This window comes from Puma concolor, chromosome B4 (assembly GCF_028749965.1).
Source record: "Puma concolor isolate L17-30 chromosome B4, mPumCon1.1.hap2, whole genome shotgun sequence".
Lineage (NCBI taxonomy): Eukaryota > Metazoa > Chordata > Mammalia > Carnivora > Felidae > Puma > Puma concolor.
Window position 1 is genome coordinate 119067616 of NC_141673.1, and position 15141 is coordinate 119082756.

General features: G+C 37.5%; 1 protein-coding gene across 3 annotated transcripts in view; it reads right to left on the reverse strand.

Annotated features, from left to right (window-relative positions):
- The window catches only part of MYO3A (myosin IIIA), a 256791-nt gene that overhangs the window by 76521 nt on the left and 165129 nt on the right, over positions 1-15141 (reverse strand). For all 3 annotated transcript variants that reach the window (XM_086714701.1, XM_086714700.1, XM_086714702.1), the window contains one exon: positions 14385-14532. In XM_086714701.1, the coding sequence (XP_086570827.1) occupies positions 14385-14532 (148 nt within the window). The remainder of the gene's footprint in view (positions 1-14384; positions 14533-15141) is intronic.

Below are 15141 nucleotides of genomic sequence, written 5' to 3' on the forward strand. Positions count from 1 at the left end.
AGAGTAGCATGGAAGAGGGGCTGCCATAGACTTAGAGGCTACAAGCTTCCCTGTGGCTTCTAAGGTAGGTAGGAATCTTAGCATAGACCTCATCATAGATTGCCACGCAAGAGAGGCTGGACTCTAATCGTTCAGGTCTCACCTCCTCCGAGAGTCCTTCCCCCATTGCCCAGACTAATTTAGCAACCCTCCCTTCCTCAGCTGGTCACGCTCTATCCTTGCCGCCATGTTTTAAATTCTTTCAAAGTATTTCTAGAATTTTTACTTGTTTATTATTCTCCCTGTCTCATTAGAATGGGACCTCCAAGAGGACACTTTTACTCACCTCTGTATTATTCACCTCTGTATCTAGGGAGAGCAGCCATGTTAAATAGATGACCGTATGTTAAGGAGTAAACTGTGTCCCCCAATCCCCAAATTTATATGCTAAAGCCCTAATATCCAATGTGACTGCATTTGGAGATAGGGATATTAAGGAGGTGATTAAAGTTAAAGGAGGTCGTAAGGGCAAGGCCCAAATCCCATAGGACTGGTGTTCTTCTATGAAGAGGAAAAGACCCCTGGGAGGAGACTGCACACAGTCAAGGCCATGTGAGGTCACAGGGAGAAGACAGCCATCTGCAAGTCCAGGAGACAGGCCTCAGGAGAGACCAAACCTGTCCCTGCTTTCATCTTAGACTTCTAGCCTCCAGAACTGTGAGGAAATAAATTTCTATTGTTGAAGGTCCCCACTCTGTGATATTTTATGGCAGCTCCAACAAATGAATATAATGAGTTTTCTGGGTTCCTTTTATTAAAAGTTGTTTTGAAAGGCTATTTGCTAGGTAGAGGAGGATCGGGGTGAAAATAATAAATCATGTGTGCATGGGTAATCCTTAGCTTCTGATTACAAATGTGCTCATATAAAAGTTAAAATATGGAGAAGCGCCTGGGTGGCCTGTTGGTTAAGCGCCCAACTCCAGCTCAGGTCATGATCTCATGGCTCATGAGTTGAAGCTGCATGTTGGGCTCTGTGCTGACAGCTCAGAGCCTAGAGCCCGTTTCAGGTTCTGTCTCCCTCTCTCTCTGCTCCTCCCCCGCTTGTGCTCTATGTCTCTCAAAAATAAATAAACATTAAAAAAATTATAAAATTTAAATATGGAAACACCTTAATGGAGTCTTAATGACCTCAAAATTCACACACAAATTCATCTGCTCTAAATACTATCTTACCATTTAGTAGAATCTTTTCCTATGTATGATATTTTTAATAACAAAAAACATACTATTTATTTGATTTTAACTTTATTTCCTTTGACAAAATGGAATGGAGAACATGTAATTAATGGATTTTCACGACCATTATTTGAATGGCTACATGACATTGTATCCTGTAGTTTTCTATTCAGTTCTCTTATTTGGGACATTTTGGATTACTTATTTTATTTATTTTCATTTTTAAAGTAGTCTCTAGGGGTGCCTGGGTGGTGCAGTCGGTTAAGCGTCCGACTTCAGCCAGGTCACGATCTCGCGGTCCGTGAGTTCGAGCCCCGCGTCAGGCTCTGGGCTGATGGCTCGGAGCCTGGAGCCTGTTTCCGATTCTGTGTCTCCCTCTCTCTCTGCCCCTCCCCCGTTCATGCTCCGTCTCTCTCTGTCCCAAAAAAAATAAACGTTGAAAAAAAATTTTTTTTAAATAAAGTAGTCTCTATAACCAACGTGGGGCTTGAACTCATGATCAAGAATCGCAAGCACCACCATCTGAGTCACCCAGGTGCCCCCTTTTATCTATTTTAAATAGTGTTCTGATGTATATCCTTGTGCACCAAGCTTTTCTGGATTTTGGATTTTACCTTTAGGACAGATTAGCTGATCAACTAGTGTGAGTATTTTACAGGCTCCATATGTGTATTTCTAGATTGATTTTTTCTAAGCTTGCCGCAATGTGCTTTCTAATCAGCCCTGCATACCCGTTCCTATCTTGCTGTATCCTCACCAGCACTGCATATTCTCATTAAAATTTTTTTCTGATATTTTTGATAGGTGAAAATGACCATGTATTGTTGTATTCGCATTTATTTGATTAGATCTTAAACTACTTAAGAGGATACTTTTGGGGGGAAATATGGTAGATCTATGCTTAGCCCATATTACACAATGCCTGCCAGCTATTGTGTCATTATTCTGAGACATAATAATAAACATAATTTAACTTCTTCTTGGGCACAGAAATACCATCACACCACTGTCGGCTTTTGTGATGTGGGCAAAGATTTGTGGAGGTAGAGATCAGAGTTAGAGGAAAAGCTCAGGGACTTCACTAAAAACATCCTTCATGTTAGGTTGACTTTTGTTTCTTTGTGTCTTTCTCATTTGTTTTTACATGTCCTCCTGGTCATGTGCTATCTCTATCTTCCTTAGGAATTTATTCCTGGGGGTGGTTGGCTGGCTCAACTGATACAGCATGTGACTCTTAAGCTTGAGCCCCACTTTGGGTGTAGAGATTACTTAAAAACAAAAGCTTCACAAAATTAAAAACGGAATTCAATCCTGAAGCTGGCTTCTAAGTGACTTTCCTGGGGAAATTATCTTCTTTTTCTTCTCCCAGCATTACCGAGATATAATGGACATATAACATGGTGTAAGTTCAAGGTGTATGATGTATTGACTTGATATACTTACATATTACAAAATGAGTATTATTATTATATTATATTATTATATTATATTATATCATGGAATCAGCTGACACCTCATCACATAACTACCATTGCTTTTTTGTGGTGAGAACATTTAAGATCTATTCTCTTAGGAACTGTCAAGATTATGGCAAAGTTTTATTGACTAATCAACATATTGTATATTAGGTCCCTATAACTTACTCATCTTCAAACTGGAACTGTACTCTTTGACCAACATCTCCCCATTTCCCCCAACTCCCAGACACTGGTAACCACCATTCTAGTCTCCAATTTTCACTTAGCATAATACCCTTACGTTTCCATCTATGTTGTCATAATTAACAGGTTTTGTTTCTTTCTCATAGCTAAATAATATTCCATGGGGTCATGTGTGTGTGTGTGTGTGTGTGTGTAATACTCTATATGCATTCATCTTTTGACAGACACTTGGATTGTTTCCATATCTTGACTATTATCAGTAATGCTGCAATGAAATGGGAGTGCAGACATCTCTTAGAGATCTTGTTTTAATTTCCTTTGGATATATACCCACAAGTTGGATAGCTAGATCATATGGCAGTTCAATTTTTAATTTTGGGGGAAGCCTCCATACTGTTTTCTGTAGTAGTTACACTGACTTCTATTCCCACCAGTAATGCAAGAATTCCCTTTTTTCCACATCTTTGCCAACACTTATTATCTCTTTTTTGATGATAGCCATTCTAACAGGTGTGAGGTGATATCTCATTGTGGTTTGGATTTGCATTCTCCTCTTCATGTATCTGTTAGCTACTTGTGCATCTTCTTGGGAAAACTGTTTACTCAGATCCTCTGCCCATGTTTTAATCAGATTTTTTTTTTGCTCTTGAGTTGTAGGAGTCCTATATATATTTTATCAAATATATGATTGGCAAATATTTTCTTCCATTCCATAGGTTGTCTTTTCATTTTGTTGATGGTTTCCTTTGCTGAGCAGAAGCTTTTTGTTTGATGTACTCTCACTTGTTTATTTCTTGTTTTTGCTGTCTTTGCTTTCAGTGTCAAATCCAAAAACTTATGGCCAAGAATGATACCAAGGAGTTATCCCGTATGTTTTCATCTAGGAGTTTTACAGTTTCAGGTCTTGTGTTCAAGTCTTTAATCCATTTTGAGTTGATTTTTGTGTACGGTGTGAGATTGGAGTCTAGCTTCATTCTTTTGTATGTGCCTTCCCAATTTTCCCAGCACGGTTTATTAAAGAGACAATCCTTTCCCCATTGTGAATTCCTGGGACCCTTGTCAAAAGTCAACTGACCATCTATGCTTGGGTTCATTTCTGGGCTTTCTATGTTGTTTCATTGATTTATGTGTCTGTTTTTATGCCAATACCACACTGTTTTGAGTACTATGCCTTGTAATATAGTTTGAAATCAGGATGCGTGATTATCTCCAACTTTGTTCTTTCTTAAGATTGCTTTGGTTTTTTGAGGTCTTTTGTGGTTCTATACAAATTTGAGGATTATTTGCTCTATTTCTGTGAAAAATGTTATGAGAATTTTGTTAGGGACTGTACTGTACCTATAAATTGCTTTGGGCATTTTAACAATATTAATTCTTCCATTTATTTGTGCCCTCTACAATTTCTTTCCTAAATGTATTATAGTTCACAGTATACAGACCTTGCACCTCCTTAAATTTATTCCTAAGTATTTTATTCTTTTTGATGCTAAAGGACTGTCATATTCATTTCTTTCTGATAGATCGTTGTTAGTGTATAGAAATAGAGCTGACTTTTCGATACTGTTTTGTATTCTGCAGCTTTACTGAATTTGTTAGTTCTAACAATTTTTTGATGTAGTCTTTAGGGTTTTCTACATAAAATTTCATGTCATCTACAAACAGAAACAATTTTACTTCCTTTCCCATTTGAATGCCTTTTATTTCTTTTGTTTGCCTAATTGCTCTGGCAAGAATTTCCAACATATTGTTGAAAAAAGTGGTTAGAGGAGGCATCCTTGTCTTATTCCTAATCATACAGGAAAATCTCTCAGCTTTTCACTTTTCAGTATATTAGCTGTGAGTTTGTCCAATGTGGCCTTTATTCTGCTGAGGTACATTCCCTCTCTACCCACTTTGTTGAGACTTTTTAAATTCTTTTTTAATGTGTATTTATTTTGGGGAGACACAGAGAGACAGAGCATGAGCAGGGGAGGGGCAGAGAGAGAGGGAGACAGAATCTCAAGCAGGCTCCAGGCTTGGAGCTGTCAGCACAGAGCCCAACGTGGGGCTCAAACCCACAATCCATAAGATCCTGACCTGAGCTGAAGTCAGATGCATAACTGACTAAACCACCCAGGTGCCCCTGTTGAGACTTCTTATCACCATGAATGGATGTTAAATTTTGTCAAAAGCTCTTTTCTGCCTCATTTTGTTAATTTGGTGTATCATATTAATGATTTGTGTATGTTGAAACATCTTTGTATCCCTGGAATAAACCCCACTTGATTATGGTGTATGACAGTTTTAATGTATTGTCAGATTTGGTTTGCTAATATGTTGTTGAAGATTTTTGCATCTATTGTTCATCAGGGATATTGGTCTGTAATTTTCTTGTAGTGTCCTTGCCTGGTTTTGGTATCAGGGTAATGGTTGCCTCATAAAATAAGGTTGAAGTTCCCACCTCTTTTACTTTTGTGAAAGAGTTTGAGGAGAATTGGTATTCTTAAGCGTTTGGTAGAATTCACCAATGAAGCCATACGGTCCTGGACTTTTCTTTGTTAGGAGATTTTTGATTACTGATTCAATCTCTTTACCAGTAATTGGCTTGGTGATATTTTCTATTTCTTTATGATTCAGTCTTGGTAGGTTGTATGTTTCTAAGAATTTTTCCATTTCTTCTATATTTTTGATCCTTTGTATTTCTGTGGTATCAGCTAGCTGTAATGTTTTCTTTTTCATTCCTAATTTTTTGAGTCAGTCCTCTTTGGTTTTTTCTTGATTAGTCCAGGTAAAGGTTTGTCAATTTTATTTATCTTTAACAAAGCACAGCTTCTGGTTTCATTATTCTTTTCTATTGTTTTTTGAGTCTTTATTTCATTTATTTCTGCTCTGATCTTTGTTATTTCCTTCCTTTTAACTTTGGGCTTAGCTTGTTTCTTCTTATATTTCACTGAAGTATCAAGTTAGATTTGCTTACTTGAGATCCATCTTTTTTCTCAATTATGTCTTTATGGTTACAAACTTTCCTCTTAGAGCTGCCTTTGCTGCATTCCATAAGTCTTGGTATGTGGTGGTCTCATTTCCATTTGTCTCAAGATGGTCTTTGATTTTTCTTTTGATTTCCATTTTGGCCCATTGGTTGTTCAGGAAGACACTGATTAAATTTCCACATATTTGTAAAAATAGGCAGACTTCATCACCATGTAAAAGACAGGTGCTACCTACTCCCCGAAAGCATCACTCGATCATTTTACTGTGGGAGAATACTTTCTACTACCATCTGACAGATTTATCTAAGTATGAAGTTTCAAAAAGATTTTCCTGAAACCACCAAGGTTTCTATCAAGGAGTTTCGCTCATATGGTATTTTTCTTTTATAAAAGGTGGGGGTATGCAGCGACAGGGTGCATTCAAGTCTTTCACTGAATTTATACCTATGAAATGAAGTCATGTCTGTTGTGTAGGTGAGTCAACCATCTGACACTGCTCTGCAGTTTCACATATTTTAGATTCTATAAATATTTTAACAGCTGGGATAAATGATCCTCAATATTTATTCTCTTGTGTTTGCTGTTTGGAAGTCATAAATCAAGTATCTTTTATTTTTATAAACACAGTCCACTTGATGCGGGGTGGTATTAAGAATTCACCCAGGTTTGTGGCATTCTGAATAGATCATTGTAGAAGATGCCACATACTGACATTCCTTAAACATTCGTGGAGCACCTACTATGTGTATGTTTAAAAGTAGGTGGGCCTGGGGAAGGAAGAAATAGACAAAAAGGTAGAGTCTTGTCCTTTAGGGCCCAGCAAAGAGTCTGTCTGCCTTTCCATTCTAACCCTGAAATCACATCCTAGGAATTCTTTGCTCGTGCTGTATTTTCTTTTTCAGTTGTTCCATCTGTTAGTTCTAGATCTATCCTGTTAGGTGGTTTCTGCTTCCTCCAGTGTCACAGTTCTGTTACCACTGCCACCTGCCTCAGTGCTACTGGTCTTTCTAGTTTCCTTCTTTGTTACCTTATATGGATGCCCCTTGGCTTTTCATGTGAAAGATTGCCTCTCTCTATCTCTCTCTCTTCTCCTTCCTCCCTCCCTTTCTTCCTCCTTCCTCCCTTTCTTTCAAATCAATGGAACACCCTTTTCTTCTGCATGAGAGATTATTTTGTTAGGTCCCTGGTTCTTCTCAACTTTTCTTATTTGTTTGCTTGTGAGAAAAACCCCAGATATGTATCAGAAGACCCAGATTTGGGTTCTGGCTTTGTTTAACTAGGCTGTGACTTCAAGCAAGTCATAACGAGTCATTTTTATCTGTGAAATATGGATGATCTACTTAGGTTTCTTCTGGTTCAAACATTTCAAAATGCCCACGCTGCCTGAACGTGTTGTGAAACATAGTGAATAGATGCATACACATTCTGTTAACAGAACATTTGCAAGGGGAAAGAAGCACATAAACACATTTATTCCCTGATGTCTGCCTTTAGTAAAAGAATCCTACTCGCCAACTGTTCACATGAGTATACGCATTTATGGAAACATTGCTCACAGTGGAAAGAAACCACTGAGAAGAAGTTACTCATTCTAAGAAAAATGTTTTCAAGGTTGAAAATCTAGGATTTAAGGTGCTATCACTATTCAAGGTGAGTTTTTTTTTATTATTACAGAGAAAAAAGAAACTGTGCCATTTTTCATTTTGAAATAACTCCAAATTTAAAAGGTTGCAAGGACAGTACAAAGAACTCCCAGGTGCCCTTTCCCCAAATTTTCCAGTTGCTAATATTTTACATTTACTTTATCATTCGCTCTCTTTCACAGGGCGCCTGGGTGGCTCAGTTGGTTAAGCGCTCTCTTTCTACATACCTATAATATTGTTAGTAATAACATTCCACCGAAGCAAGTAAATATTTTTAAAAACTAAAAATGAAGAAAACAATATGCATGTTGTAAAATCTAAACTCTTGATGTAAAATAGTAATTATGATTTGAAATCTATTTCCTCCTGTACTTACTTTTTAATGTTCATTTATTTCTGAGAGAGAGAACAAGCAGGGGAGAGGCAGAGAGAGAGGGAGACACAGAATCCGAAGCAGGCTCCAGGCTCTGAGCTGTCAGCACAGAGCCTGATGTGGGGTTCAAACTCCTGAATTTCAAGATCATGACCTGGGCCGAAGTCAGATGCCCAGGCTCAGCCGACTGAGCCTCCCAGGCGCCCCTCCTCTTGTACTTTCTATTCAAAGCTGTTATCAATGATCCTGTTGATTTTTTTGTTAAAGTTAGTGAATGCTGATCATCAGTAACTTCAGAAGACACAGGTCACTGATTTACCATTTGACAAGCAACCTAATGAGGAAGTATGGTAGATAATTCCTAAAAAAATATACTTATTTTATTTTACATGTATTTAATGAACTTTGGAGGAAAAGTTTTAAATGACTTTCCTAGAGCAGCTTCTTTTTTCAGAAAGAAAAGGAAACAATGTATATTAAGATGAACATTGTAATCTAGTTACGTTTTGTGTATAAAACCTATTCTTAAAAACTCTTCAAAAGCCATAAAAGATCTTACAAATTTATATTCTACTGACAGGTAATGGCTTAGGATAAGGAGAAATTTCCATTAGGAATCCAGAAATGTAGTTTTTCATATACCAAGATTTCTTTCAACTTAAACTATTTTTCCTTTACTGTCATGTTTAAACGTTTACCAAAAAATTTTATTTCCGCTTGTCAAGTATGCTCTAAACTCACATGTAGAAAACTACAGTAATTGAATGGATTTAACCTCCTTATTATGTATTTCTTCCAAAATTACTTTTTATCATAATGAAAGTATTTTTTTTATTTAATTTTTTTAGATGTTTATTTCTGAGGAGGGGAGAGGGGCAGAGAGAGAGGAAGACAGAGAATCTGAAGCAGGCTCCCTGCTGTCAGTGCAGAGCCTGGGGCTTGAACCCATAACTGGGAGATCATGACCTGAGCCAAAGTTGGAGCCTCAACCAACTGAGCCACCCAGGCACCCCATAATGAAAATATTTTTTAAAAAGTATTTTAAAATAATACCAAATTATCAAAATAAGTACCACAAATCCCCACAGCACATTAAAGGTGTTGACCCAGCTTCTCTGATGAAAGAGAAACACACTGTGCAACACGGGTATAAAGCAAGAGATGGGGTGGGGGGCACGGGAACCCAACAGGCTGCCTGCCAACAGACGGCGGGAGAGGACCACACGTTCACAGCTGGGATCTGTTGTAGGGATGCTCCACACATATCCAGTCACTTGCATATCAACTTCTATACTCAGTACGTGAGTCTACAGAAAATTTGTATGTGATCTCAAACAGTAACCCAAAACTTGGCCAAGCACTTAAAAAGCAAGATTTGTTGTATCTATTTGTTTCTTAAATGCATGGTTGTTTTAATGTTTTAAGAAAATGCCTATAAATTGGCTTTTATCACTTGGAGAACTAAAATAAGACAAATGCTACCACCATTGCACACATATGGTTTAATAGGGAAGAAATTTGAATATGAAATAAAAATTCATACTTTGTAAGCAAAACAATTTGAAGGCATTTCTAAGGGGTTTGCCCACACATTTTTTTTTATGTGATGACTGATTCTTTTTACTTCGTAACGTAAAAAAAGTTGAAAGTGTAGATACTGTATGATGAATGAATTTTTGTTCTTTGTAATTGCCACAAATTATGTGTTGGAGCCCATATTCAAAATCTCAAAAGCTTCAAACTTTGAGATATGAACAGCTGGAGAGGAAAGTCATACACATCACTTTCTGCAAGAGAAGCCAGAGCCATAATTACAGTTATTGTCTCCATTATGTGCTGTAAATGGTTTCCTGCTTATAAAATGACTTCTAACTTTTAATTTTAAACCCACGGGTATATATATATATATAAATGATGTATGTAACAGCTTATCCTTGTACAGAACATGTATTAACAGCTCACTTTAAAAACGAACTTCAGGGGCGCCTGGGTGACGCAGTCGGTTAAGCGTCCGACTTCAGCCAGGTCACGATCTCGCGGTCCGTGAGTTCGAGTCCCGCGTCAGGCTCTGGGCTGATGGCTCAGAGCCTGGAGCCTGTTTCCGATTCTGTGTCTCCCTCTCTCTCTGCCCCTCCCCCGTTCATGCTCTGTCTCTCTCTGTCCCAAAAATAAATAAACGTTGAAAAAAAAAATTAAAAAAAAACAAACAAACAAAAAAAAACGAACTTCAGCTCAGTTAATAGCCGGCAAGATGTCCTGCACTAATGGATAAGAAAGCTCACCCTAGGTATAAGTAGGAGTATAAGCAAGGAGAGTGAATCTTCAGGATTCTAGAGCAATGCGTCATAGGATAGCTATGTCTTGGGTGCCTAATGGTCCTAAAGAACAGTGGTGTTTGTTCCACCTCAAACTCATGCCCATTGGTGACTCTTCAGTGGTTGGCTGTTCATTCCCCTTGATTTGAAACATAACATAAACTTCTAGGGAACAGGGTTCATTTCTTTTGCATGGTCTATACCACAATGATGTATCATAGTGCACAATTAAAAGAAAGGACAAAACCCACTACTATAGCATCAGCATGACTCCTTGAAGGGAACTTCAAGCTTTAATCACACTTTGACTACTGTTGTGCTCTCCGTCCCATGGAAGAATGACAGAAAACAAACAAAAACAACCAAGCAAAACCAAAATCTTGGCTACACAGTCCCTGTGGAGATTCAGTGTAAATGTTATTGTAAGAAGATGCCTCCCTTATCAGAAATGTGGTAACTTGTTCGCTGCCCTTTCAGCTGCTTCACTAAAAGCTTTTTGAAAAATATGGGAGTAAACAGTGTGTGTCAAAATAATGCCATACAAATGTAATAGGGAAGGCTGACATATAAATACTTTATTTGTGGAATTAATTAAATTAACAGAAAATTATATATTTTTCAGTTGCTGCTCATTTAGAAAAACCTGAGTCATGAATATCAAAAGATTACAACTAAACTCTTAATGTCTATTTGTAGGTAGGCGCAGGAAACCAGACTGTGATTTAATTTTCAAACTATTGTTTTCATATATAAATTGTCCCTTTAAATTTTGTTAAAATCAATATATACAAAATGGTTCTTCCAGTGCTGGAAAAGTATGGAAGCTTCAAATATTATGAAACATCAAACTCCAGAAAAGTTTGAGGAGCTATGTATTATTTAAAACTATCCACTCAGCAAACTATGGATTGGGTCAGTGACATAATCTCTTTCACTAAAAATATTTTACTGTAGTCTGTTGATTATTGTTTTAATGGAAAATAATGGGAAAACAATATTCAAAATACCTTCATAACCAACTTTGCTGGAGTGTCCCACTGTGTATTACATGTCAATTGAATTTGGGCCAAATTTAAAAAAAATACTGTTTTCAGCAAACCTTTATTTATGTTCCATTGTTGCAGGACTGCCAGTAAAGACCATGTTTGTTGGTTTAAATAGAAGCAGAAGTTGTGTCATCTGTGAAGGTGCTGGCTGAAGCTTGTGTCTTGTTCAGATTGCCAGATTATCTGAATGTCCATGAAACTGAGTATGTCTTACGGATAAGCAATAATGGCTTTATTAAATGAAGGAGTTCTCAGATGAAAGTTATGATTATATCTCACCAAGGAAAGTGTGACCATAACTTTAATTTATGATTTGGCTTCATAGCTATTTCTCATTTATAGAAATCAGTGTGTTGTGTGTTCTCTACCTGTGATAGCTAATACACACAGCTATAGTTAGCATTTCTCAGTTACAATTTTTGCACTCACAGAGAAGTGACAGAGTGGAAAAAAAACCCAAACGTGTACACCCACATGTTAAAATCAAGAGAATCACTGACTAATCCCATATCCAGCGGATCACACATTCATCAACCTGATCACTCAGCTGCCAATGCCTGTCCCATAAGATTATGAAGCAGAGATTCTTGGGTAGTTACCCTAGAAAGGCATTTGAAAGGATTGTGAATGGCCTCAATTCCTCAAACTGCTTTGTATAATCCTGGATTCTAGTTGAAATCTTAATTTGCTAGGGACAATTTTGAGTTGTTTTGTCTTGAAAGCCTCTCAAGGATATTTAAAAGAGTCTTCCAGAATAGTTTCATTTGTAGCAAGCCCAAAGACAAAAGCAGTAACAGCATTAGGATCATGGATGAAATTCAAGGCTATCAAAGTGGATTATAAACTATAACATCCTATAAAAAATGAAAAGCAAATAATTTTGAAAGATATGTACATTGGTTTAAAGGCTAGTTCCAATCAAACCATGTTCTAACCTCAACCTGCAAAAGAGAAAAATAACAGAATCCTACCAACACAAGTTGCTAATTAATCACATGGGAAATACATGAAGATGCACCTGGTCCCATGAAGAAGGTAATTCTAATAGATCCCCATCAAAAAGTCCAAACAAACAAAGAAAAAAACAAAATTCACTTGTTTCAGGCTTTGGTTAGAATGGATCTTTTGAACACTGTGAGACATTAAAGCAAGATGACATTCATTTAATAAATATTTTTCGAACACTTGCTGTATGTCAAGCTCTGAAGATTCAAAATGAATTAAGACCTAATCCTTGACCTCAAGGAGTCTGTAGCCTAGTGAGAAAGGCACAAATATAAACCAAATATTTTTACTGGAGCATAGAGGAGGGAGAAACATGAACAAGTCTCACTAATTTTCTGGATTTCACTAATGAGAAATGAAATGCATTTTTGGCTTGAGTAAGTGGCAGATAGAGATGTCACTTGCTGAGGAAGAATATAAGTGAGAGGGAAAGACCATGGGTTCAATTCTAGATAAAGTTCTGGAAGCTGTCTTAAAAGGAGGCCAGGAGTTCAAAAAGAGAGGTGGGTTGGATGGGGACTTAAGCATTACTAGCATGAAGGGGGTGATCGAAAGAATGGAAATGGATGATCTTTCCTAGTGAGTACGAGAAGGGGTAGAGGATAGAACTCTTTCATAAGTTAAGATTTAGGACAGTAATTCTCAACCTTGGCTGCACATTGGAATAAACTGGGAACTTTAGAAAATATTGATGCCTGGGTCTCATTCCAAGAGATCTGATTTAACTGGTCTGGGACAGGGTCTGGGCATTGGGATTTTCCAGTACCCAGTGATTCTAATATGCAGCCAGGGTTGAGAACGACTGATTTATGAGATGGTACAGGAAGAGACAGGAAGATGGCAGAGAAACAGAAAGATGGAATTAGGGATGCTAAAGGAGGGGTTTTCCAGAAACAGGAACTTATCAACAGGGTTGAAAATTACAGAAAGGCTAATAATGTAGAGACTAAAATGTTTCTGATACTAATGACTGATGAGATTAGGAAGGCCCATTCCAGGAGAGTGGGCGAGGTCAGAGCCAGATGCTACAGACTCATATACTCAGGTAGAGAAGAAATCAATACAATGCAATGAATACTGAATATGCTTTCAAGCAGCTTGGCTGTGAAGGGAAGAGAGAGGCCATAGCTACTGAGATAAGCAGGTTGGAGAAAGGCTTTTGTTTTTTAACAATTTTTAAAGATCTCATTTATCTAGGCTATGGGACTGCGTGCGCTAATGGAGAAGAGTGGAGAAAGAGGAGAGAGAGAGACACAGAGTGAGAAAGAAGAGAGGAATGAATACTTGATAGAACAAGATCCTGGGGTAGATCAGAGCTATGCAAACACAGGTAAAACCTTACACTTTTGTCCCTTTTTTTGGCCTAAGAAATGTTAATATCTAGAGGTTTTCTTTTGTGACTAGTGTTTTCAAAATGCAATTTTAAAGTAAATTCTCAATAAGCCTAAATATTTTGAATCAAAAGAAGTTCATGTACCTCTCATTTATCTCAAATTTAAGTAAAAACGTCAGTTCTATTCAGTAAGCACAAAACAATGTGATATTATTTACAGGAGACACATGACACACTAAATGACACAAAACATGACCACTGCTGCTTTTAGACTTGATAAAATAATTTAAATAATTTTAATACTACAGCTTTGCCAAATGCAATTCAAGTAAGTCTCTGATTTTTGAAGCTGAATCATAAATTACATATTGTACCCTGTCAAAATTGCCATTTCATGGCATTTGCATCAAACCCATTATCTTGTGTTCTGTTGCCTAGTTACCAGAATTCTGAAGTTTAATGCATTTTAGATGGATATTTAAATTTCAGAGTTTCAGCTACACAGTCTACAGAAAGAGAAACAGTTGGACACATCTGCTGACTTAAATTTCCAAAGGAAACTTGTTTGTGTATAAGGGCTCAGACTTGCTAAGTTTTGGAGAAGGGTGCATTGGTTTTTCAAGGAAGGGCATCTCATATGGAGACACTAAATTCATACTTGTTTTCTGGTTTTATTTTTGTTTTTACTACAGGCATGGAGAAAAGAAAATCTTTCCTTTTTCTATATATTTAAGGCCCTAAACCTATGGTCTAAGTCTTGCTTCATTAGTACAATTCTGCATGTAACACACACATACATGAATCTTAATAGTACCATGACTTACCTGCTCCCATGTGAACACGTGTTGATTGAAATAATACTGAATTTGTTCATTTGCAATGTTAATGCACAGCTGCTCAAAGGAATTTTTTTTGAAGTTTTCAAAGCCAAATATATCCAGAATGCCAATGCTCAGCTCATCACCGTTCCCACTGGAAAATTAAAGAGGCATTATTGAGTCCTTACTTATTTTCTTAAGAGGGAATGGAAAGCAGGGTGTCTCAGAGTATGCTTTTGTGATTTAGCTAAGAAACTCCTACCAAGACACAGAGTGTAAATTTTCTTAATTGAAAAAGTTTCCCTCCATAAAACATAAAGTAGGTAGCATCAATTTTAATATGTAAAAGATACAAGATTTTCCTTGTACTACAGAAACCTGTCCTATACTTTTTCCTATGGGTTTGTGGGTACAAGATCACAGCCCCGAGTGAGTCATGAATCATACGGAAAACCTGGCCAGCACTCAGAAGACCACAAAAATGTATTCAATAAAAATCATACCATAAAAGCAAAAATTCTGTGTAAGGATGTCTTTAGTCTTTCACTTTAGGACAATTAAAACATCTTGCTAGGGGCGCCTGGGTGGCTCAGTCGGTTAAGCGTCTGACTTCGGCTCAGGTCACGATCTCGCGGTCCGTGAGTTCAAGCCCCGCGTCGGGCTCTGGGCTGATGGCTCAGAGCCTGGAGCCTGCTTCCGATTCTGTGTTTCCCTCTCTCTCTGCCCCTCCCCCGTTCATGCTGTGTCTCTCTCTGTCTCAAAA